At 43.1% G+C, this 24,880-nt stretch overlaps 1 protein-coding gene and 1 pseudogene across 1 annotated transcript; both read right to left on the bottom strand.

Moving 5' to 3' along the window:
• Positions 1-2,328: 2,328 nt before the first annotated feature.
• Positions 2,329-3,589, bottom strand: DEFB121 (defensin beta 121). The gene is made up of 2 exons (XM_014796807.2): positions 3,535-3,589; positions 2,329-2,501 (listed from the first exon to the last, which is right to left on the bottom strand). The coding sequence occupies exons 1-2, from the start codon at positions 3,587-3,589 to the stop codon at positions 2,329-2,331; spliced, it is 228 nt and encodes a 75-aa protein (XP_014652293.1).
• An 11,510-nt stretch (positions 3,590-15,099) lies between these two features.
• Positions 15,100-22,527, bottom strand: LOC101393774 (beta-defensin 36-like; annotated as a pseudogene).
• Positions 22,528-24,880: the final 2,353 nt, after the last annotated feature.

Below are 24,880 nucleotides of genomic sequence, written 5' to 3'. Positions count from 1 at the left end.
GGAAGACAGGAGTAGGACTGGATGCAAGAATATGTAGACTTAGTAAAGAGAAGATGAAGGAGTTGTTTCTGATGGTTTCTATTTTCTAGAAATATGAGGCAAGGAGTGACATTTTAGAGAAAGGAAGGGATAGAAAATTGAGGAGAGAGGAAAAAGTCTGGAATAGTGATTTCAGAAAGTGAGAAATCAAGCTTCTTAGAAGAAAACAGGAGATTAGCTGGACAGTGTTGAGTGCTATTTGAGGTTTGAGGCCCTGAATTTCTGGTGAGGACAGTTAGACAATATTCTCCAAGAATAATCAGCTGCTAAAGTGTACCTATGGAGAAGGCAGACAGGTGGTTACATTCCCCCAAGGTGGGAATTTGACAGACTGATACCATGCAGTGTGGAACATGGGAGTTGAGAATGTCTGTAGGGGAATTGTTATAGGGCTGGATCACGATATCCAAGCTGAGTTTGGAGGGAAGTGGAGTCAGGAGGTTGAGATGATCAGTGAAAAAGCAGTGGGGTGAAGGGCTTCATTTCAGTTTTAAGAGTGATAAATTCTGGGGAGTAGGAGTTGAGGAAAAGTGGGGAAGGAGGATCTTCATTTTTTACAGGCAGGGAATTTCTATGCAGCGTCTAAAAGGAGAAGATTAGAAAGTGAGATTAATCTAGATTCAACTCACATTTATCAGGAATCCAATGTGTGCTAGACTCTACACTGGGCACTTTCCTATCTGTTATTTCCTTTAATCCTCATGACAAGCCTTGGGTAGGATCAATCCTCATTTTAGAGATGAGAAAATAAAGCAGAGAGGATTAAATGGCTAGCCTAGGGTTGTGCAGCTGATATGTGATCAAGCAAGGATTTGAATCCAGATTTTCTGATCCTGAATCCAATGCTCTTCGTTTGACCCTGTGACACCTTGACACGGTGGTACTTAGACACTGAGGCTGGAGGTTTTCATCAAAAAGGTGTGCTAGGGATGACTGAGTCAAGCCATAGGCTGAGGCCAGGTTCAGTGCTCTCATATGAAAGGACTGGATAGTAGGCAGGTGACTCTGAACAGAACGGTCCAACTCAGGATAAAGAATCAAGTTCACGGGCCGGCCCCGTGGCTTAGCGGTTAAGTGCACGCGCTTCACTACAGGCGACCTGGGTTCGGATCCCGGGCGCGCACCGACGCACCGCTTCTCCAGCCATGCTGAGGCTGCGTCCCACATACAGCAACTAGAAGGATGTGCAACTATGACACACAACTATCTACTGGAGCTTTGGGGGAGAAAAAAAAAAAGGAGGAGGATTGGCAATAGATGTTAGCTTAGAGCCAATCTTCCTCAGCAAAAAGAGGAGGATTAGCATGGATGTTAGCTCAGGGCTGATCTTCCTCACAAAAAAAAACAAGAATCAAGTTCGTTTTGATTAGCCACATAAGTAGCAAGGGTGGGGAATACTTGGGACCATGATGCAAATCATGGGTCTGGGGATGGTGAAATCCCTGTTGTCTCAGTTAAGGATCAGTCCTGGAAAAGGACTAACCAGCAGTTCCAGACCATGTGGCCCCAACCAGGGGGAAAGGAAAGAGATGGAGCAGGAATCCACATGGAGCCTGATGCCAGCTCTCTCCAGGGTGAAAAAAATTCATGAGATGCAATCCTGGAGTCCCTAACATGATAGACTTGCAGGTATTATCAGGGGAGAGTTGCAGCCTTTGGCGTGAAAGTAGAGAAAGAGAAGCAGCAGACTAACAAGGCATTCTTGTGTTCATCACAGATTCTTGATTGCCTCCTTAACTCTCCCTAAAATACAGAGATTGAGCCCCATAGCCTGCCTCAGCCACATATCTCTGGACTCTAAAGCTATACCATCCGATGCAATAACCACTAGCCACATTTAGCTATATAAATTTAAGTATAGATTAAATTAAATTAAAAATTCAATTCCCCAGTCTCACTAGCCACATTTCAAGTGCTCAGTAGCCAAATGTGGCTAATAGTTACCATATTGGACAATACAGATACGGAACATTTCCATCATTGCAGAAAGTTCTGTTGGCAGTGCTGGTCTAGAAAACAAGAATCAAATGGATAGAATGAACATTCCTTATTTCTATCATCTGGGACCAGCTATGGCCCAGCAGACTAGGAGCTAAGTGCAAGACTGAGCTTATCACCACCTATTGGTCCATCCTGTTCTCCCTAATACCCCCACACACCTTCCTTTCTTCCTTATTTATTTTTAAGTACAGCTAAGTGGAACTGCCAGACACAAACAGGGTACAGTCAAAACTGATTTAATAGAACTGTGGATCCAATGATGTTAGACTCAAGGTTGGATGAGAGGTGTCAGACCGCAGAATTTAATCCTAGTTTTCCAGTTTCATTTGAGAATCCAGTTTCTACAGGTACATACTTGGGATTTACACAGCACTTAGCCTCAGTTCTGCATAATATATAGAATACTTCACTCTCTTCACATGTTTTTCTGCAACGTCCCAACTTACTCCAACACTTTGTGGCTGAAATTAAAAAGGAAGGAGGGATCAGAGTCAGTCTTGAAATAAAACAGAGGGCTGGGGAAAGGAGAGGCCAAGGCCCAGTAGAGAAGACAGTAGTAAGGGAAACGAGGAGACACGTAGGGAAGAAGCCCTCACAAGGCATCCTCCAGGTTTAGAGGAGATTATAGGCCACTATCCTTTCTTTTCCCACTTGTGTCCCTAGTCATAAGCCAAAGTCCTCCCCACTCAGTGGCCTGGGACCTACTAGGCAGCTTCCTCTCACTGGCCAGCTCCCTTGGGGGAGGCAAGAAGACCCCCTGTCTCCAGGGTTTCATCTTCCCCATATTATGAAGTACCCAAGTGCCTAGTATCAATCAGTCATGTTTTCCCTTTTCCCTTCGGTACTCTCTTTGACCATATCAATGCAAGGGGACAAGAATCTAAAACACACCCATCTGGACATCTGCAAGTCTTCTAGGGTAAAACTCTAGAAGAAACTCCCAAGGTAAAACTCCCAAGAATGTCACACTCCCTTCTCCACAATATCCTGGGCCTTTTGTTGGTCTTAACCAGCCAGCATAATTAGGAACAGCTGCTCTGGGAACTCACAACCTAAAGTAGCCCAGATAAATTGAAGTTTCCTGAGACAGTGGAATCAGAATCCTCAAACAATCAGAAATTCGGGAACCATTTTCATGGAGGCAACGATAGATCAAAATTCAAATCCCCCTAAGGAATGTTTTTGGAAAAACTCCCATTTTCTCTATACTCCATGCCAAAGTCTCTCTTCTTCATGTACCCTCCCCCCACGGTCATCATGTTCAACTTCTCCAGAGCCAACCAGAGAAAGAAAGACAGAGTGGTCAAGCAATGGCACTGGAAAGATCAGCTGGTACCAGAGAACTCGAACTTCCCCTTGGCTAGAGAGATCATCCAAAGGCTCCCAGGGAGCCTGCCAGGCTGTTCTCCCAGCCCAAGCTGTTTGAGCCTCCAGAGTTCCCTGAATATGCTCAGGTTCCCAGACCCCCTCCCCCTTGGGAGAGATCCTGGTTACCTGGGGTGACCTGGGCCAAGAGCAGGGTAACAGTCAAGACCAGAAGGAGCTTCATGAGTTATGAGAGCTCAGGCAGAGATAGGAGGCTTCTGGGCTGGCAAGACAGGCAGAGGTCTCCATTCTGGGCGGTCCAGACTGGTATTTATTGCCCCAAAGAGCATCGCAGAGCCCTGATCAGTGAACCAGAAAGGGAACAGTCACTTAAGATTAGACAGACAGGCAGGTAATCAACCACGCTGGTTGAATGGCTATCGGATACACCACCCTCTTCCGCACTTCCAGAGGAAGCTGGGAGGGGGGAAAAGAAGTTAACAAAGAGAAGACACAGCCTTGCCTTTGAAGAGTTTTATAATACAACTAGGAGCCAAGAAGGGGGAAAATGTTTTCACTATTAATTTATCTCTGATAAATGAAAAGAGAGAGAGAGAGCAAGTAAGACAGAAGAGGAGGGATATTTCTGTGTTCCTTGGGTTCTTTCCAGCAATAAGGACATCTTAGGATGTTCCCATATATTGATGGATCATTTTAAGGATACTAAAGGAAGGGCAGAAGCAGAGGGAAATACCTTGATAGGTCCATGGCCATCACTATTGGAAACTAAAATGTCAGCATTTGTGGAGTAGGATGAGCAGGAAGGCCACAGATCTTACTTTTAATAGTTCATGTGTAATAAGAACAAGTACCATCCTCCTAGATGGCAAAGGAAAAGCCATTTACTACTATTGTGGTATTTCTTATAAGGTTTGGTAGATTGCATTATTGACTCCAATTCTTCACCTCTACTTGAATCCACACATTTGCCAAGGTCTCATGCTAGGAAGAATGTACTTCCCTCTCTCTTCACTTTTGTCTTGTCTCTGTGACTTGCTTTAGCCAATGATATATGGGCAGAAGTGACAGTGTGCCAGTTCTGAGCCTAGGCTTTAAGGGGTGATGAATGTTTTCATTGCCCTTTTGTGCCTCTGCCATCACCATGCCCCAGGGGTCCAAAGACAATGAGAGATACGTGGAGCAGAGCCACCCCAGATGACCCACAGACCTGCAGTGAGAAACAGAGCTGCCCCTGCCATGCCAGCCTCAAGCAGAGCAATCCAGCCAAACTCCAGTTTACCTGCTGACACGCGAGCAGTAATAAAGGATTCCGGTTTTAAGCCACTGAGTTTTGGAGCAGAATGTTACACGGTAATGGCTTACTGATACATAAGGCCAGCAGATAGATCAGAAAAGAGCCAAGTACTTTTTAGCACAATGATGGCAAGGTCTATCATTTCAAAATGGGCAGAAACAAAGGCATACCAAGAGGAGGAAAATCTTCTTTCTGCTATGGAATAAGATTGTTGTGTCTAAGAAAAATTAATGCTCTAGACCAAGGTCATCAGACTTTTTCTGTAAAGCCCAGATAGTAACTACTTCAGGGTTTGCAGGCCGAGCAGTCTCTGTCGCAACTCCTCAACATTGCATTTGTAGCAGAAAAGCAACCATAGACACCATGTAAACAAATGAGTGTGGCTCTGTTCCAGTCAAATTTTATTTATAGACACTGAAGTTTGAATTTCATATAATTTTCACGTCACTAAGTATTATTCTTTTGATTTTTTTCAACCATGTAAAAAGGTAAAAACCATTCTTAGCTCATGGGCCATACAAAATCAGGCAGCAGGCTGGATCTGGACTGGCAAACATCAGAAAGCTGAATAATGCCAAATGATGGCAGGGAAATGAAGAAAGAGGAATACTCATGTGCTGCTGGTGGGTGTAGATCAGAGGCAGAGTGACTGTGAATCTCATGAAGGTTCAGGGCCCCTCACTTGCTTGGACCCTGGTGAGTGCTGGGAATTCTAGAATGTTCTAGGTAAGGAGGGGAAACCAGGTTGCAATCAGAAATCATTAGTATGTAAGCATTTCAGGTAAATTATCTTAAGAGATTCCAGTAATCTATTGCAATTTCTTAGCTCACTCTAAATAAATATTCACTTTGGGGCCTAATTTTGTAATTTTGTGTTCTTCTTAAAGAAAATCCCAAAATTGTATTAGGCCCCACAAAACCTAGATCTTCCTCTGAGATAGAGGCAGCCATTCTGGGGAGGAATCTAATGACACTTATTCCAATTAAGTGTAAGCATTTGTTCTGACCCAGAAATTTTACTCCTGGGTACATGAACCAGAGAAATCCCCATACACATCCATATAGGAATATGCTCAGGATATCTATTAAGGCAAGGTTCACGGTGGCAGGGAGTTAAAGACAACCTGGACTCCATCACTGGGGGAGGTGAAAGGTAAAATGTGGTGGATGCACACCCTGGAGTGTTATATAGCAATCATAAGGTGGAGAATTAAGTGTATGCAAACAAATATGGATGGGTGTTTAAAACCAGTGCTGATTGTAATGGCATCGCCACTTCAGAAAACAGTTTGACAGTTTCTTATAAACATACACTTACTGTACAACCCAGCAATTCCACTCTTAGGTATTTATCCAAAATAAAGGAAGACATAAGTCTACACCAAAAATTATACATGAATTTTCATAGCAGATTTATTTATCATAAGTGGAAACAACCTAAATGTCCATCAACTAGTAAACAAATAAATTGTGGTCTATCCATACAACAGAATACTGCCCAGCAATAAAGAAGAATTAACTAATGCTACACACAGTATGGATGAATCTAAAAAGCATTCGACAGAGTGAAAGAAGCCATTCAAAAAGAGAATATACTGAATAAGTCCATTTGAATGAAACTCTAGAAAAGACAAATCTAATCTACAGTGACAAAAAAGATCAGTGGTTGCCTGGAGCCAGTGGGAGGACTGAGATGGGGCGTGAGAGAACTTTTAGGGTGATGAAAATCAAAATATTTTGAAAATAAAATGAAAATAAAAATATATACACAGTAAAAAGGTACATTAAAACATCAGAAGAGTTGCCTATGCAAGACATGGATGGGAGTTGATTATGGGGATAAAAATCAACAAATCAGGGGCCGGCCCAGTAGTGTAGCTGTTAAGTTAGTGCGCTCCGCTTCCATGGCCCGGGGTTTACAGGTTCGGATCCTGGGCACCAACTAACGCACCATTTGTCAAGCCATGCTGTGGCGGCGTCCCATATAAAGTAGAGGAAGATGGACACCGACATTAGCCTAGGACCAATCTTCCTCAGCAAAAAGAGGATTGGCAACGGATGTTAGCTCAGGGCTGGTCTTCCTCACACACATGCACAAAATCAACAAATCAGTAAAATAAAACAAGAGCAGGGCTTTGCATAAGACCAATGATGACAAATTTGCCATAAATAAACAACTCAATCCTCGGCAATAGAGGACTAAAAAACAAAAAAGTGCTCTTTTGACAAGGGGCTTACTTCTAAGAATTATTAGTGAGGAAATCAGCTCTCTGGACTAGAACTGATTTCCTCTTCTTCCAGAAAGAGCTGCAGAAAAAAAATTTGAAGTGCCGTGTGAGTTTACAAGGCCCAGGGCAAGATTAAAGGGCACAACTTACTCCACTCTTGAGGAAGGAGATTGTTTCTAGTTAGAAGGGTAGGGTACTGGGCTGAGAGTCCTGAAAGACTGGAGAGAGAAGAGAGCAACTCATGGGGACACCATTCTTGCAGAAGCCTTAGTCTAGAAGGGACCCTCTTCACACATCCAAAGAACCCTTAGTGACAAAGAGTTTCCCCTACACTGAACTCCTGTTTTGAGCTTACTTCTCCTCCAATAAAGAACTCCATCCTATTCCTGCATGTTTGTTCTTGAGGATGCTGACTAGCAGAGTAAGGTGGCTTAATGAAGGGATGACCTGAATCCATCATGTGCCTTATTCAGCAGAATTGACACTGGTTTTCAGCAGTAGAGAAGACTCTCATAAAGACCCCTTCCCATCGGGCACAACGTACTGCAGGACAAAATGCCCTGATTGTTCCACAAGTTAAGAAGGGACTCCCCTCACCTGAGCTGTATTCATCTGCATCCCTGGGATGTCCACCATTGTTAAGATTCAGCATCTCCACTTCTTCACTTCTACTGATAGCCAACTATTTTGCCATAGCTCTCATTCAAAGATCTCCAAGAAAATACTCTGATTGCTAAAAAGAATCCTATTTATTAGCTAATAGAGATAAACCATTGTAAAAGGACAAGAAACAACAGAACAACCTCCCTTACTGATATCTGCAAATGTGACCTTTTCTTTGGTGCCAATCATGAAGTCATATGCACTTGATGAGTGGGGCAAATGCCTGTCAGTAAGAAAGGAAAAGGAGCAAAGAAAGTTATGGAAGCAAAGCAAGAAAAATAAAAAATGAATCAATATTTGAAGGAATCTTGGTAGGAATGTGTGCTTTCCAGACAAGATTACAGAACTGGAAAAGAGGAGTCTTAAGTGGTCCATTAGGAAGATTATCAGAGGATGTGGAAAGGTAGGAGGCTTTCAGCAGGAAGGGGTTCACACTCATGAATGGACTTTGCTGTGAAGCATCCAGGAACCTAGTCTCCATACCGAAGGTGTACTTGGTAACTTGAGGCCAATCAAATGTGCTTTACTCTTTAAATAGGCTCCTGCAGTGCTATGGTCCTTTACTCAACACCATTTACCTCTTCCTGAGCTTGAAGTGGGTACCTCTGCCATCTCTGGCCTAGTGAAAGATAGGGTAGTGTCTGACATTCAGAAAACTCTGCATCTCTTCCCTGCCTGGCCATTGACCCTTGCTTTACGCAGTATAAATCTTGAGCCTCCCTGGTTGGAGTGTGCCTAGCCTAGAAAATGAACTTTCTTATGCTTCTAGTGATTTATCACATCTTGTCCAGGATCCTTCCATTCCCTTCTCAGGTTTCTGCCACCCTCCCCTGGTTATTCCCTGCTTCCAGCACTGCCACAGAGGAAAGGAAATACACCTACATTTCACTTCTTTAGGGGTGGGAGACACTGGAGGGTGTTAGGGAAAGAAGACAAAACCAACTGGTCCAAATAATGCTTGGAGATTTTCTGGCTTTCTATTACTTTCCAACTCTCTGGCTCCTGGTGCTACATGTAATTAGCTATGGCAGTGGATATGCTAGGGCTTTTTTCTTTAAGTTACTTGAAGTGATGTTTGACAATCTATCACCAGGGACAGTGTGGGGTAATGAAAATAACATAAGCTTTGGAGCCAGACAACTCTGGGTTCAAATCCTCACTTTTCCACTCCTTAGCCATGTGACTTTGAACAAGCCAATTAATGTCTCTGAACCTCAGTTTTGCCATCTCTAATACAGAGACAATACTACTGACCTCAGAGGTTTGCTGTGAAGATTAATTGAGGGAATACTTGTAAAGCACATAGAACAATGCCTGGCATACAGGAAGCCCCTGAAGACTGGTAGCAATTGTTATTTACTATGAATTCTCACCTTCCCTGACTTCTTGGAGCATTTGACTGTTGATCTCTTTCCTCCCTGAAGCTCTCCTGGCTCCCTCCTTGTCAACATAGTCAATATTCAATAAAAGAGACAAGGATTGTCAGTGATTCAGAGACCTCTTTGCTCGCTGTGCTTTTTCAAATCAAGTTCGAAATTTTCAAAACATTGGGTGTGAAGTCTAAAGCTCTGAGTGCTTACCCAGAATCCAGGCTCAAGGACAGATCTTTCCTCTGTGTTTGGAGTGTGTACAATGTAACTGTGTTTGAGCTCTGGCGAAAGATGATCAAGAAGGTTCCCAAATTTTTATCAGTGCAAGTTTCCAAGCTTATCCCTGTTCCCAGCTCTCCTTGTGCTTCCCAGGATGTCTTCACTGGCTTCTTATCTTTCCTGTTACCTAAACCTTTCCAGAAGCTGCTCTTTCCCTCGATACGTCATTTCATGTGTCTTCTTTCCCAGGAACTAACCACTGCTCTCTCCATGTCAGGTCCTGTTTTCATCCCTCCTAGAATGCCCCTCTCTAACCTCCCCCCATCCGAATCTACTCAGGCCATTTAAGTTTCCTGTGGACTGAGGACTAAGGTGCCGGGGAGATGACGGCAGAAGAACTGTCTAAGAAGATCCCTGTCCTCACAATGCTCACAGCTTCTTTAGGAAAATGGAAAGCAAGCATTTTTAAATGAACTTCCTATCCTCCCAAAAACACTCAAGAAATGTTTGCTAAATAAATTGAATCTTGTTAGGCATCTACTATGTACAGGGTACTCTACTGAGCACCAGAAGTTTGGAGCAGTATAACCTACTATCCCCCAATAGCCAATGATGTTAGGATAAACTAGGTCATGATGCAGTAACAAAAAAATCTTGATGGCTTATAAGAACAAAGGTTCACTTTTCACTTATGCTGCATATCCATCACAGGTTGGCTGGAGACACTGCTCCACATCTTCTCACTCTGGAACCCAGACTGATTGCATAGCCACTCAATTGTTGCTGATCACCATGGCAGAGGAAAAGAGAGCTCTGGACGGTCCTGAACCGGCCCTTATACGTCCTGACCTTGGAAGTAATGTGTAGCTCATAACTCATTGGCTACAACAGTGACATGGCCCCATCCAACCACAAGAGGGCCAAGAAGTGCAATCCTACCATGGGCCTACAATGCAGAGAGCCAGAAATATAGTTGATAAGTAGCATTAATGACCTCCAAATATATCATCACAGTGGTTGGGCAGAATGGCCACATGAATAAAAACAATACAAAGTAGCCTGTGCTGAATCAAAATCAAAAACATATCACAATAGAACACAACATGGGGACAATCACAAAGGCCAGGGTGGTCAGAGAAGGCTTCATGGAGGACCATCTCCGAGCCTCGAAGGAAGATGGCTTACAGAGAAAAGGGGAAGAAGGCGAGGGTGTGAGAGGGTATTCCAGGCTGGGAAGCAGTGTGAACAGAGGAGTGGTGGCGGGGATGCTTGTAAGCCATTTGGAAACAATGAAAATACTGCATAGCTACAGCTGGGAGTTCACGCACCATATAATGCAGGAGAACTGCAGAGCAATAAAATTTAACACACCATATAATGCAGGAGAATTGCAGAGCTATAAGATTTAACACACCATATAACGCAGGAGAATTGCAGAGCTATAAGATTTTTCAAGTCCCTGAATGCAAATCTAAGAAACTTAGGCTTGGTTCTCTGTTCAAAATCAAGGAATTGAGAGAGGCTAAGAAGGTAGGGATCTGGTTCCTTCCTTCTCTCTTCCCACTTTAAGCTGAGCAGCTTCATTTTGATCGGTTTGATACACCGAGTTCCATGTAAGTTTTTGTTTTAAAGAAGTTTCCTGCTAGTTGCTAAGAAAGTAGATCTTAAAAGGCCTCATCATAGGAAAAAAAATTTTTATAACTATGCATGGTGATGGATGTTAACTAGACTTATGCTAATGATCATTTCACAATGTATACAAATATCGAATCATTTTGTTGTACACCTGAAACTAACATAATGTTATATGTCAATTATACCTCAATTTTTTAAAAAGTAAAAGAAAAAAAAGTTTTCTGCTGTTTTAAAAAATTTTTTGAAAATCCCTGGTGTCAGCAACATGGAGCCCTTTTTTTTTTTTTAGTTTTTTTAGTTTTTAAGCATAGATTTCTAGAATTTGAGCCTCAGAGGCTGCCTCATCTGTTATGTATCAAAAACAAAAATCCTCTCTAAACGACCTTTGCCTTCATTCTTAAAACACTTCCAGTGATTAAAAAAAAAAAAATTAGTATATGTCAAGATAGTACTTTCCATGCTTGGACTCCTCTCATTTTTGAGAAGTTATTTTCGTTGAACCAGAATTTACCTTCCTGTCACATTTACCCATCATCCCAATTCCTGCTCTCTAACAGCTACGACAATGAATCTGAAAACAGTTCCATGTCAAACACTTGAGGACAGCTATCACGGGTCTGTTTGGTGTTTTCTTCTCCAGCTAATCATCCCAAGTTTCTTCTCCCCACACTCAAAGTAGGCAACATGTCCTCTTGTCATTCTGGTGAGATCCTTCAACATACTCATCTCTCTTTCTTAAAGCAGCAAACACCTGAAAGCAGGTATTTTAAGAAGGATAAGGCCCAGTAGCTTGATTACACAGGCCTCCCTCCAAATTAGAATATATTCTGGGTCCAAAGGCTGGGAGGTAACTTATGTGGTCATTCAATTTGAACCTCCACGATTAACCAGGAACCTAGGATAATCAATGTGCCTAAGACAGGATTCTGTCATGGATGAGAACATAGGTGCTGGGAGTAGACATATCTGGTGATATCCTGAGTCTATCACCTATTAATTGGGTGACTTTAAATAAATCACTTAGCTTCCCTGGAACTCAGTTTTCTGATCGGTAAAGTAGGTGGTTTTAGGTCGTATTTCCCTAGAAACAGAGTCTGAAACAGGGATTTGGGTGCACGTGATTTCTGAAGGGAGTATTCTCAGGAAAAAAGGGAGTATGGGAACAGGACAGGGCAGGGGAAGGAGCTAAGCCAGGATGTGGTCTCAGGTGGAAACCATCTTCAGCCTGATCCCCCAGGGAACTCTGGAGTGTGAATCACACCACACAGTTGGTCCTACCTTGAGGCAAGGAGGCCATCCTTGTTCGTTCCTGTCTCAGTCATTCTTGGCTACACGCCCCTGAGGGGAGGGTGATGCAGCCTTCTGCGCAATGCAGCTCCCATTCCATTTGGCCAAGGGCAACTCTCCTGAGAAGAGGGCAGCCATGACCCACAGCTGCAAGACCCACAGCAGCTGGGGATGAGTACCCCGTCCCATGAAGGAGTTTGGTCAAGGCACCAACAGCAGCCACTACTGTTGACAATAATGTTAATAATAAAATAATGGTATGTATTGCAAATAATCAGTAACAAAGATTCTCTCCTTACCAAACTCTACTCAGGCTCCCTTGAATTCTTTTTCAACTAGGTCTCAAATTTTAGATTTTTGTGTTTGTCTCTGCATTGTCCAATTTTAGCAAGAATTCTGCTAAAGTGGTTTAACTAGAATTCCCCCACCCTCCATACCTGATCATCCTCAATATCTACAAGTTCCTCATCCTTCATCATCCCACCAAGGTGATGTCTAATCCCCTCTTACCCATGATTTTTCCTGCTCTGAACTGAATGTTTGTGTCCCCTCAAAATTCGTATGTTGAAATCCTAATGCCCAGTGTGATGGTATTAGGAGGTGGGGCCTTTGGGAGGTGATTAGGTCATGAAGGTGGAGGCTTCATGAATGGGATTAGTGCTTTAGAAAAGAGAACCCACAGAGCTACCTTGCCCCTTCAGTCATGTGAAGTTATAGAGAAAAGACAACCACATATCTGGAAACAGGCCTTTGCCCAATACTGAATCTGCCAGTACCATGATCTTGGACTTCCCAGCCTCCAGAACTGTGAGAAATAAATGTTGTTTATAAGCCACCTTTGTTGTTTATGGCATTTTTGTTATACCAGCCTGAGCAGACTAAGACATTTGCTCTTAGTAATTTTCCATTCACTGACTACACCCTGCTCCTTGGCCTTAAATTCCCACTCGCCCATGCTGTGTTTGGAATTGAGCCCAGTTCTACACTGAGGTCTCTTTTCCCCTATTGCGATAGTCCTGAATAAAATCTGTTTTTACTCCTTTTAACTACTGTTCAGGTCTGGTTTTTCTTTGAGAAAAGCAATACAGGCAAAGAGTGTTACATAGAAATTACTTAACAAATGTTAACATTTGTGATATAATAAGAAATATATATTTTGTTCTTTGTCCCATCTCCTGGCCAGAGCTCCTAAAACCTTTGTAATGTCCTAAGCAATAAAGATGGTAGGAGCATCTTTTGTTCTAATATTTGGTTATTGACTCTGGTTCCTGACACAGAATTCCTAAATTCCTTTGAATTTCCTGGGTGGTAGGAGTGCCTTTTATTCTAATGAGGCAACTCTTGGTGGGCTCCTGGATAGTTTCATTACGAGGGCTGGTCACCAGAAAGACCAAGCCATAATTAGAAGCTTGGAACTTTCAGCCCATCCTCTGAGGAGGGGAGAGGGGCTAGAAATTGAGTTAATAATCAATCATGCCTGCATGATGAAGCCTCCATATAAACCCCTAAAATACAGAGTTCGGAGATCTTCCTGGTTGAAGAACTTATCAACGTGCCAGTGTAACCAAGCAAGAGCTGGTTCTGCTCACCACAACCTGATGCCAACCAATTGCAAGATGAGTTGGTGGTCAAGAAAGGGATTTATTAGATTAGCTAGCAAAACCGGAAGATGGTGGACTCATGTCCCAAAGACCACCTTAATTAATCAAACACAAAATCTTGAGGCAGTCATATGGGGAGGAGGGGAAAATAGGGAGGGGAGTCAGGCTACTTCTGGCATCCATTCTTCAGACTTCTCGTCTTCTGTTCCACCTGCAGGGTCTGACGTTATTTCTTCCCTTAACAACAGGTTTCAGTCTCCACAGTGTCCTCATCCCTTTTGGTTCCTGAAAACTAACTCATTCCACTGTCAGCAAAGTTTCATGTCAGATTTGAGAACCTGCAGAAACGTGTTAAAACACATCCCTGTGGCCTTTGCACAACAGCCTGGTTACATTACAGGTTAATGATCAGCAACACATGATTAGCAGTTACACCAGGAGGGTGGCACACCCCAACTCCATGAAGACAGAAGCTCCTAAGGCAGGATCCTTCCAGATCTTACCCTCTGTATCTCTTCCATCTGGCTGTTCATCTGTATCCTTTATTATGTCCTTTATTATATAACAAATTGGTAAGTATAAATAAGTGTTTCCCTGAGGTCTGTGAGCCATTCGAGCAAATTATCAAACCCAAGGAGGGGGTCATGGGAACACCAATTTATAGCTGGTTGGTCAGAAGTACAGATGACAACCTGGGACTTGTGATTGGTGTCTGAAGAGGGGGCAATTTTTTGGGCCTGAGCCTTTAACTTGTGGAGTCTGACGCTAACTCCATGTAGACAGTGTCAGAACTTAGTTGAATTGTAGGACACCAGCTGGTGTTGGAGAATTGGTCGATGTGGGGAAAAACCCACAAATGTGGTGACCAGAGGTAAAGTGATATGAGTTATACAGAGGAGAAACAGAGTTTTTTCTTTCCAGCATTGTTGTTGATATTAAGATAAGCATTATTCTCTTCAGTCTTCTCTCTCATTCCGTAGGTTGCCTTTTCATTGTGCTAATGGTTTTCTTTGCTGTGCAGAGGTTTCTTAGTTTGATGTAGTCCCAATTGTTTACTTTTGCTTTTGTTGTTTGTGCTTTTAATGTCATATCCATAAAACCAATCCCAAGACCAATGTCAGGGAACTTTACCCTTAGGTTTTTCTTCAAGGAGTTTCATGGGTTTGGGTCTTACATTTAAGGCTTTAATCCATTTTGAGTTAATTTTTGTGAGTGGTGAAAGATAGAGGTCCAGTTTCATTCTTTTGCATGTGAATATCTGGTTTTCCCAACACAGACTATCTTTTCTCCAATGAGTATTCTTGGCTCCCCTGTAAAATATTAGTTAACTTGGGTTTATTTCTGGATTCTCAATTCTGTTCCATTGGTTTATGTGTCTATTTTTATGCCAGTATCACACTATTTTGATTACTATAGCTTTGTAATATAGCTTGAAATCAGGAAGTGTGATGCCTCCAGCTTTGTTCCTCTTTCTCAAGATTGCTCTAGATATTTGGGATCTTTTGTGTTCCATACGAATTATAGGATTTTTTCTATTTCTATAAAAAATGTCATTGGAATCCTGAGAGGGATTGCATTGACTCTATAGGTGGCTTTGGGTAGTGCAGACATTTTTACAGTGTTAATTCTCTTGATCCATGAACACAAGATATCTTTCCATTTATTTGTGTCTTCTTCAACTTCTTTCATAAAAGTGTTGTAGTTTCCAGTGTACAGATCTTTCATCTCCTTGGTTAAATTTATTTCTAAGTATTTATTGCTCTTGGTGCTTTTTGGGATTGTCTTTATTTCTTTTTCAGACAGTTTGTTGTTAGTGTATAGAAACACAACTGATTTTTGTATGTTGGTTTTGTATCCTGCAACTTTGCTGAATTCATTTATTAGTTCTAACAGTTTTTTAGTGGAGTCTTTAGGATTTGCTATATATAAGATCATGCCATCTGCAAACAGAGAAAATTTTACTTCTTCCTTTCCAATTTGGATGTCTTTTATTTCTTTTTCTTGCCAGGTTGCTCTGGCTAGGACTTCCAGTACTATGTTGAATGGAAGTGGTGAAAGTGGGCACCCTTGTATTGCTCCTGCTCTTAGAAGGAAAGCTTTCAACCTTTCACAACTGAGTTTGATATGCTCTGAGGTCGGGGTCTGAGAGGTGCTTCTGCCTGTACTCCACGGTTGGGTGGACATGCTGGCTGGGCTCTGCATTCAAGCAAGGCTGCTGGCTGTGGTCCATGGTCAGATGGGACTACTAGAAGCGCTCTGCAATCACCTCTGGTTGCACGAGGTCTCAGGCTGTGTTCCCTGGCAGGGTCACTGTTCAGGATCTCTGGTTATGCAGACCCAGAGGCTATACTTAACAATTGGGCAGGGCTGCTGGCTTGGCTCCCTGCCCAAGCGTGGCTGTAGGATGGGATCTGTGGCTGCCCAGGTTCTCTGGCAGGCTTCCTGGTCAGCAGGACTGGAGGCTGTACTCAGCGGTTGTGTGGGCTGCGAGTTTGCTTCCCTGCCTGGATGGCCATAGAATGGGTTCCACAGCTGGTATCGCTCATTGGCTGGGGACCCAAATCAGGTAGAAGGGCAACTGAGCTCCCTAGCCAGATGGGGGTCAGCAGCTCAGCTCTGCATAGGGGCAGAGCTGCTGACTGGGATCATTCCCGGGGCTTTGCTGCCAACAGGAATGTGGTCCACCAAGACCTGAGCACTGGTTGCTGTAAGCCCCACCTCCTTTGTCCATCTCTATCTGATCCCCTACAGTCAAGCCCAGCAGATTCCTCCAGTGATCCCCATGACTATCCCTCTCCTATCTCAGCAGAAAGCTAGAGCTTTATTGTCTAAGGAGACTAACACAAAGAGTCTCTGGATAGGGGGACAGGGGACATGATGGCAGTTGAAAGCAGGGGTATCATATTGAACACAGGAGAGTTAAGTGAAGTTTTACACATTTGATGTTAAGACTGGGCCTCCTTTCCCGTCTCAGCTTTGAGGACAGGGACAGGCAGGCTTATACACTCTGGGCAGGATTGTGGAGGATTCTTCCCAGGGAAATCTGACCAATCTCAGAAAAAACCTGAAGACACAAATACTGATGTGGTAGTCTGTTTGGGCTACAAACTATCATAAACTGGACAGCTTAAATAATAAATATTTATTTCTCACAGTTCTGGAGCCTAGGAAGTTCAAGATCAAGGCACCAGCAGATTCAGTGTCTGATGAGAGCTTGCTTCCTGGTTCATAGACGGCCATCTTCTCACCGTGTCTTCACGTGGCAAAAGGGGCGAGAGAGCTCTCTGGGGTCTCTTTCATAAGGGCACTAATCCCAGTCAGGAGAGCTCCAGTGTTATGACCTAATCACCTCCCAAAAGCCCCACCTCTTAATACTATCACATTGAGGGTTAGAATTTCAACATATGAATTTGGCAGGGGGATGCAAACATTCAAGCCATAAAGATTGTAGAGGGTTCTTCTCAGGGAAATCTGGCCAGTCCAAGAGAAAAAGACATGAAGACACAGGCACTGTGTGTTCCCTGATAAAATAAGCCAGTTAGTGGAGGTCCACTCCAAAATATAAGCATATAACCAAGAACTACTAACCAGATGAGGGAAGCTTCTAACATTAAAAAAAGGTCAAAGAGAAAAAAAACAAATAAAAGGAAATAGATTAGGTAGGGGATAATATCAGAAAAATCATCAAAATCCTCAGAAAAATAAGAGAAGCTATTGGAACCCTGAAACAAGAACAGGATGCTATTTTTAAAAAGAAAAGAAAGACAAATAAACAATGAGAAAGAATTTTAGAGTATAAAAGTACAAAGATGAAAGTTCTAGAAATTTGATTAAATGACAAAAGTAGTAGAGAAAATATAAGAAAATTAGAGAATCGGTCAGGGAACCCAACATCTGAAAAATAAGAATTTCAGAAATAGATAACAGGCAAAACAAGGGGCAGGAAATTCAAAGAAATAAGTCAAGAAAAAAAAATGGCCTTGAATTGAAGGACATGAGTTTCCAAATGGATGGGGCCCATTAAATTCTCAGCAATATTGATTAAAATAATCCTACAAGATATTTAGGCACATCATCATGAAATTTCAACACCCTGTAGTTAAAAAGAAAATTGTAAAAGCTTGCAGAGAGACGTAACATATCACATACAAAGAGATGAGATTCAGAAGCGCTTCAGATGTCTCCACGGTGACACTAGATGTTGAAAGATAATGGAGCAATGCCTTCAAGATTCTGAGAGAAAATCTTTCCAATACATAAGGAGCAACGAAACTACTAACCAAGTGTGAGACTAGTGCACTGAGGTCAGACATTTTCAGAAAGCTACCAGGAGGTGTTCTGCCAAAATAAAGGAGGAAATCGAGAAAGTCCTAGGATCCAGAAAGCAAGGCATTCATCTCAGGAGAAAATCAGAGAGAATCCCCAGAATGATGTGACTGGAGATCCAAGATGGCAGTGGGTCACCGGGTGTAGAGGCAACTAGCTTAGAGTGGAGCAGGTCCGAGTGCCCAGGGAGAGAGGTCTCCAGGAAAACAAAACTAATAAAACCCCTAATGATTCCGAACATATTCAAAGGAAAAGAAAGACAGCTAAATTCTCGTCTTCCATACCAGGAATTCAATGGATAATACCTAAAACTGAAAACAAAAATTAAGAAGTAACAATATAAATAAGCATATTATGTATAGATATGGAAGTAAAATCCAAAGAAACAACCAGAAGATGTGAAAGTGGTTTTCTTTGGAGAGCAAGAAATGGAGAAAGGAAAACAGGTGGCTCCTATATTTTATTATGGTCTTCTATTCAAAGTTGATTCTTAAAACTAAGTGGATGTATAGTTTTGAGGAAAATTTAAACTAAATATAAAAAAATTAAAAGAATATATAGAGAGAGAAGCAATGGGCTAAGAATTAGGCTTGAGGACAAACAATTTCCTGCTTAACTCTTCAGCTTCTATAACAATTCCAGAAAACGGGACCCCATTGTAATGCTGTCTACCCCTGCTTTTTTTTTTTTTTTTTTTGTGAGGAAGGTCAGCCCTGAGCTAACATCCGTGCTAATCTTCCTCTTTTTGCTGAGGAAGACCAGCTCTGAGCTAACATCTATTGCCAATCCTCCTTCTTTTTTTTTTCCCCCGCAAAGCCCCAGTAGATAGCTGTATGTCATAGTTGCACATCCTTCTAGTTGCTGTATGTGGGACGCAGCCTCAGCATGGCCGGAGAAGCGGTGCGTCAGTGTGCGCCCAGGATCCGAACCCCGGGCCACCAGTAGCGGAGTGCGCACACTTAACTGCTAAGCCACAGGGCCGGCCCTACCCCTGTTTTTTACTTGAGAGATTCAAATAAATACAAGATGCATTTCTGTTTATATAATCAATGGTCCAGGAGGCAAGGAGCTATTTGCAAGCCTACACGCAGACCAGGATTTAATCCCTTACCTCCTCATGTTAGTTATGTGAGTGGCATTGGGTAAATCACTTCACCAGTCTGAGCCTCAGTTTCCCCGTACATAAAATAAAAGTGATGACAGTACCTACCTCTCAGGTTGGTTGAAAGGAATAGCTGAGGTAATAGACGTGCACCTAGCACCTAGTAGGTCCGGTTTCCTCTCCTGTATGTACTTCCTTACCCACACCTCTTCTGCTTGAGTTTGATTAGGTAAGGTATACTAAGAGAAAAACACAGAAATCAGCCAAAGGTGTTTTTTTTTTTAAGATTTTATTTATTTATTTATTTTCCCCCCAAAGCCCCAGTAGATAGTTGTATGTCATAGTTGCACATCCTTCTAGTTGCTGTATGTGGGACGCGGCCTCAGCATGGCTGGAGAAGCGGTGCGTTGGTGCACGCCCAGGATCCGAACCCAGGCCGCCAGCCGCGGAGCGCGAGCACTTAACCGCTAAGCCACGGGGCCGGCCCAGCCAGGGGGGTTTTAATAAAGCTCAGGAACCTACTCAGGTCAGACTCAGGGCAGAGTTATCTTCATTTTTGTGCCCTCAGGCTTCAAGCGCTAACTGACTTCGGTGACAAATCTGGCTGGAACTTGAGCTTCACGCAGCACAGTTTACCACTCGTGCAGAAAACATAGACCTTTTCTTTCTTGACGCATTTGTCACGGCAGGAGCCATGCAGATTCCAGCATTTTTCAGTGCTGCCTGATACAAAGAGAAAAAAGAAGAGAGCCGATATCAGTCCCAAGGGGAAATAGGTCCTGGCTGGAGAGGACTACCAGCCAGGCAGAAAAGAGGGGCCACAGAAAATGGAGGAGTCATCTCTAGATTTATTGGATGGTGGTGTATCTCCCATCCTTTCTGACAGCCCACTCCCATCCCAGCCCTTCCTGAATGTTCTCTCTCACAGGTTCAGTAGGCCATACGAGTTAGGAGCATGGACTGTGGGAAGCCACAGACCTGGATTTGAAATCTGTCCATACCACCAGCCAACTGGAAGACCTTGAGCAGGTCATCAATTTCCTCTTTTCTAAAAAGAAGATATAGCACCTGCCTCAGAACATTGTTGTGTGGATTAAATGAAATTATAAGATGAGCCTGAAGTATTCTGCCATACTAGATACCAAGGAAGCTATCAAAGACTAACAGAGGTACATCCAAAAAACTTAGGAGCCGGGGCCGGCACCATGACTTAGCAGTTAAGTGCTCGTGCTCCACTGCTGGCAGCCTGGGCTCCATCCCGGGCGTGCACAGATGCACCGCTTGTCAGGCCATGCTGTGGCAGCATCCCATATAAAGTGGAGGAAGATGGGCACAGATGTTAGCCCAGGGCCAGTCTTCTTCAGCAGAAAAAAAAAGAGGAAGATTGGCATGAATGTTAGCTCAGGGCTGATCTTCCTCACACACACACACACACACAAAAACTCAGGAGCCAAATTGAAGAGGTTCCCACTGGTCAAGAATAGGAAAATTTGTGTTTCTTCAGGGATAATTGCAATAGATTGGACTCGTGGCTTAGAACCATGAGTTCAGAATAGTATTTAGGAAAAACTAATTGCTCAACCTCAGAGGTTGACATTATCAATTCATTATCTTGCAAACTGATAAGCAAAGGTAGAGTCAAGCATTTATCCTGCCTTTCTTCTCTGAACCCTCTAAACTCTAAGGTAACCAAACAGTAGATGAAGGGAAATAACTCTTTCATAAGTAGCTCAGCTAATACGTGAATGCTCTTCCCAATGTATCTGCATGGCTCGCCCCTCACTTCTTTCAAGTCTTTGTTCAAATGTCACCTTTTCAGTGAGGCATTTCCTTAACATCCCTTTTTAAATTGCAATCCCACCTCCCCTGACATTTGCTCTCCTCTTCCTCCTTACTCTGTTCATTGCCTGCCCCCTATAGAATGTAAGATCCGAGAGGACAGGGATTTTGTTTGATTGGTTGGTGGGTGGGTGGGTGGTTCACTGCTCTGTCTCCAGCACCTATCACAGTGCCTGGCACATGGTATCCACTAACAGTATTTATTGAATAAATGAATTATTCGACTAAGTAATGATATATCCATTGTCCCCTAAATCCAGCTGCCATTACAGGAAAAACAAGGGGAGGTTGTAAAAGAAGAAACACTGAAAGACTAAATAAACATTTATCCAAAGCAAAATGAATTAATCTAAGAGACTGTTTTAAACCAGAAAAGATAGATATAATTATCTGCTGAGTTTATGTACAGCCCCTGTGCCCTTTCCAATCGCCACCTTTCTTACCAGCAGGATGGAAGTTCCTGGGAAAGTTCAAATGAGTTATAGAAAATAGAGAAGCTACATTTGTTGCACACCAAAATTTCAGTGTATTCAATGCTGACCTCTCAACCTAATACATTATTTCGCATTGAGAAATGAGAAGATTGGAACTCAGAGCAGCCAAGTGGCTTACTGGGGTTCACAAACCTAATAAATGGTGGAGCAGATTCTAACCCGGGATTTGGAGGGTCTTCCCTCCTCCCCAGGTGGATGGTGTTTCATGCACGTGTCTACCATCAACAGACACAGGTTTGAGTCCAGAGTGTTCTCAAGCAATCCACTCATGTCCTGACCCTGTAGAAAGGTTAGAGAGATACTTGGCGGGTGGTGGGGGTGGAAGCTTCTGTCAGATGAGAAGGAGGGATGTGCTAGCACGTTGGGCTTGGAAAGTTTGATGAGGGCCCTTCTCTACTTCAAACCTTTCCATGGCTCTAGTGCAGGGGCCAGCACAGACAGGCAACTGTAATTATGAGATTCTGTCTCCCTTTAGGCAGTCGTGAATAGCGTAAAATCCAAGTGATTTCAGGGACTATTGCGAGAAAGGGTTGCTATTTCACACTTTCCCTGCCCTCCCCCAATCCTCCTCACACACCAGACCTCCTGCCCCGACCCCTGGAGCTGACCAAAGAGAGAGGGTCTGGGGGTGCTGAGGGGAAAGTCTGGGATTACCGTTCTTGCCTAAGATCTGGCACCTGCCACTGGCAAAGATGGCTGTCCGGGTGCCAGGTCCCCTATTATGTGGGTTCAGAAAATGAAGAAGCTACATTTGTGGCACACCAAAATTTCAGTGTGTTCAATGTTGATCCTTCAGCCTGATTCATTATTTCAAATTGATAAATGAGTAAATTGAAACTCAGAGGAGCCAAGTAGTTTGCTGGGGGCATCACAGAGCTAGTAAATGGTGGGACAGGGTCTAACCCAGGATTTGGGGGCTCTCCCCTCTTTCCCAGATGAGTGGTGTTTCACCTGCCACCTGTCAGCCCATCCTCCCAGGCCCTGGAGTGCCCTGACCAAGACCCACTCTCCATCCCTCCTCCTCCCCTGAAGAGGTCCAGGTTACCTGGCATGCCCTTGGACAAGAGCAACAGCACAGCCAGAGTCAGCAAACAAGGCTTCATGACTTCAGGTAGCCCCAGGAGCAGTCTCAGGTCTGGAGAGGTGACAAGCAAATGGAGGAGAGCTCTGGACTTTCTGTTCCCTCTATCAACTGGGACCGATATCACTTACATGTGCCCTCAGCTGCCCACGGGTACAGTCCGCGCTGGAACAGCCCTCCTCTCTCGGACTTCTCAGTCACTATCCCCATGCCCCCACACCACAGATGGACCGCATACCCCTGAGCTGACGTGCCTCCCTTTGTGCACCTTCTCCTTTTAGGGACCAGTAGGGAGAAATCATACAACAGCCAGAAGTATTTTTTTTTTTAAATATATGTCAGCCCTTGTTATAACTCAACCTAAACCCTCCAAGACTCCACATCACATGCAGAAAAAAGTGCAGTCTTTACTATGCCCTACAAAGCCCTGCATCATCTGGTCTGGAGATCCACCCTTGTCATGGTTTTGATGTAAGTTAAGCAGGCTCCTTTTTTTCAAATGTAATTTTCCAGTTTGGGAGCGGAGGAGTAGAGAAAGGCAGACACTCATTCAGACCTTGGGAAGAGTGTGTCTATCTGATTATTTTCTCTCTAAGAGAAGAGGCCTCACTTCCTAAAATGCTCTGTGTCAGGGAGATTTTGGCATTGAGGGTAAGAGAGGGAAGAGTTGAAAATAATCAGCTCCTTGTACTGGCTGTGCCACTCACTTGCTGTGTAACCTTAGGAGAGTCACTTTCTTTCTCTGGGCTTCAATCTCACCAATGAGTAGACTGGAACAGATGGGCTGTAGGGATCAACCCAACCCTCATATGCTGTGGTTCTCTGGACACTAAAAAAAAATCACAGAAAATGGAATGCTGCAGAATTCCATGTTTTCACCACCAATACAGGCCAGGCTAATTAAGTTTATACCAAAGGATTCTCAAGGCTGCCCTCATCAGGCTCCAACCCTCTTTACACACTAGGGTCAGAGGCCTGTTCCCTTGATACCTCCGTCCAATGTGCTATATGGCACTTGGTAAACCACAATCCCCCTTTGGGGCTGCTCTTTGTATGGTCGATGCACCTCATTATTAGTTTATGACTTTATTAGTTTATGACTTTTTAAAAAAGATCTCCATAGTTGCTGTAATTTAAGTGGGATTTGAAGAGTGAATGACTAAACATGTGTGTATTTTACCCAACATTTTTACCCAAAAGTCCAATAACATACTTTTAAAAATTACATATTTTTTTTACTTTTGATGCCTAAAAATGCTATTAATTTTTGCATTTTATTTTTCATCCGGAAACTATTAATATGGCAAATTATATTAACTGATTTTCTAATTTTAAATCAAAGCTGCATTCCTGGGATAAACCAAATTTAGTGACAAAGTATTAACATTTTTACATATTTCTGGATTTGCTGTGCCAACATTGTGTCTAGATTTGCACATCTATGTTCCTACGTGAAATTGGTCTTCCTAATCGTGTCCTCTTCAGGCTTTGGAGCCAAGTTATGCTGACCCCATAAAATGGATGGGGAAATATTCCCTTTTTTTCTTTTCTAGGAGAATTTGTGTAAGCTGAAATTTCTGTTGTTATTATTTTATTATTTGTCCCATGAATGTTTGATAGAACTTGCAGGTAAACCATCTAGGACTGGGACTTCCACTTCTGGCCAAGATGGAGTAACAGGAACTATAAGAGAAGCAAGTCAATACCGTTCCTGTTACTCTGCCTAAAACAACTCTCTCCCACCTGAAACAACGAAACAGACAAAATATATGAATCAACAGCTTTTAAGACATTTGACATTGGGTAACAAAGGACAGCGATTCTTGAGATCTGATCAATAAACAAGATGAGCTCTGTGATTGACCCGCCTTACTGCCCTGAGAGAAATTCCAGGCCAGGACATAGGAATAGAGAAGCCAGGTGGAGCCTGATGTCTCCCAGGGTTGGTGAGAACAGAACCGGGAGCCAGTGAGATCAAAGCAGATAGAGTTCACAGGGCAGAATACTAGAGAGGAGAGAGCTGCACAGAGAAAGAGAGAGATCTCGAGAGACCTGCCAAGGATCCTCTAGTCTTCAGCTCAGTAATTACCAGAATACATGTGTAAACCAGAAAACCACCCATGGCTGGGCCACCTGAAAGGAAACAATCCCTCGAATTCACATAGGGCTAGAAATAGCTCTGGTTCCAAATAGCCAGAGTAGTAAACCTCATAACTTACAGATGTCAGATAGAGTACTCAGAAGAGTTTTGCCTTAGTGCTGGGGGGAAATTAACCGTACACTGAAATCTGCTTAAAAGAAAGATCCAAAATAATCCAACTTATTGCATTCAGAACGAATCTCAGAAATATTTATAAGAATATGAAAATATTCCT

The sequence above is a fragment of the Ceratotherium simum genome, chromosome 21 (genome assembly GCF_057802395.1).
Source record: "Ceratotherium simum simum isolate JZ-2026a chromosome 21, ASM5780239v1, whole genome shotgun sequence".
Taxonomy (NCBI): Eukaryota; Metazoa; Chordata; class Mammalia; order Perissodactyla; family Rhinocerotidae; genus Ceratotherium; species Ceratotherium simum.
Note: the sequence above shows the minus strand (reverse complement) of the source record. Positions and strands in the feature narration are given on the sequence as shown.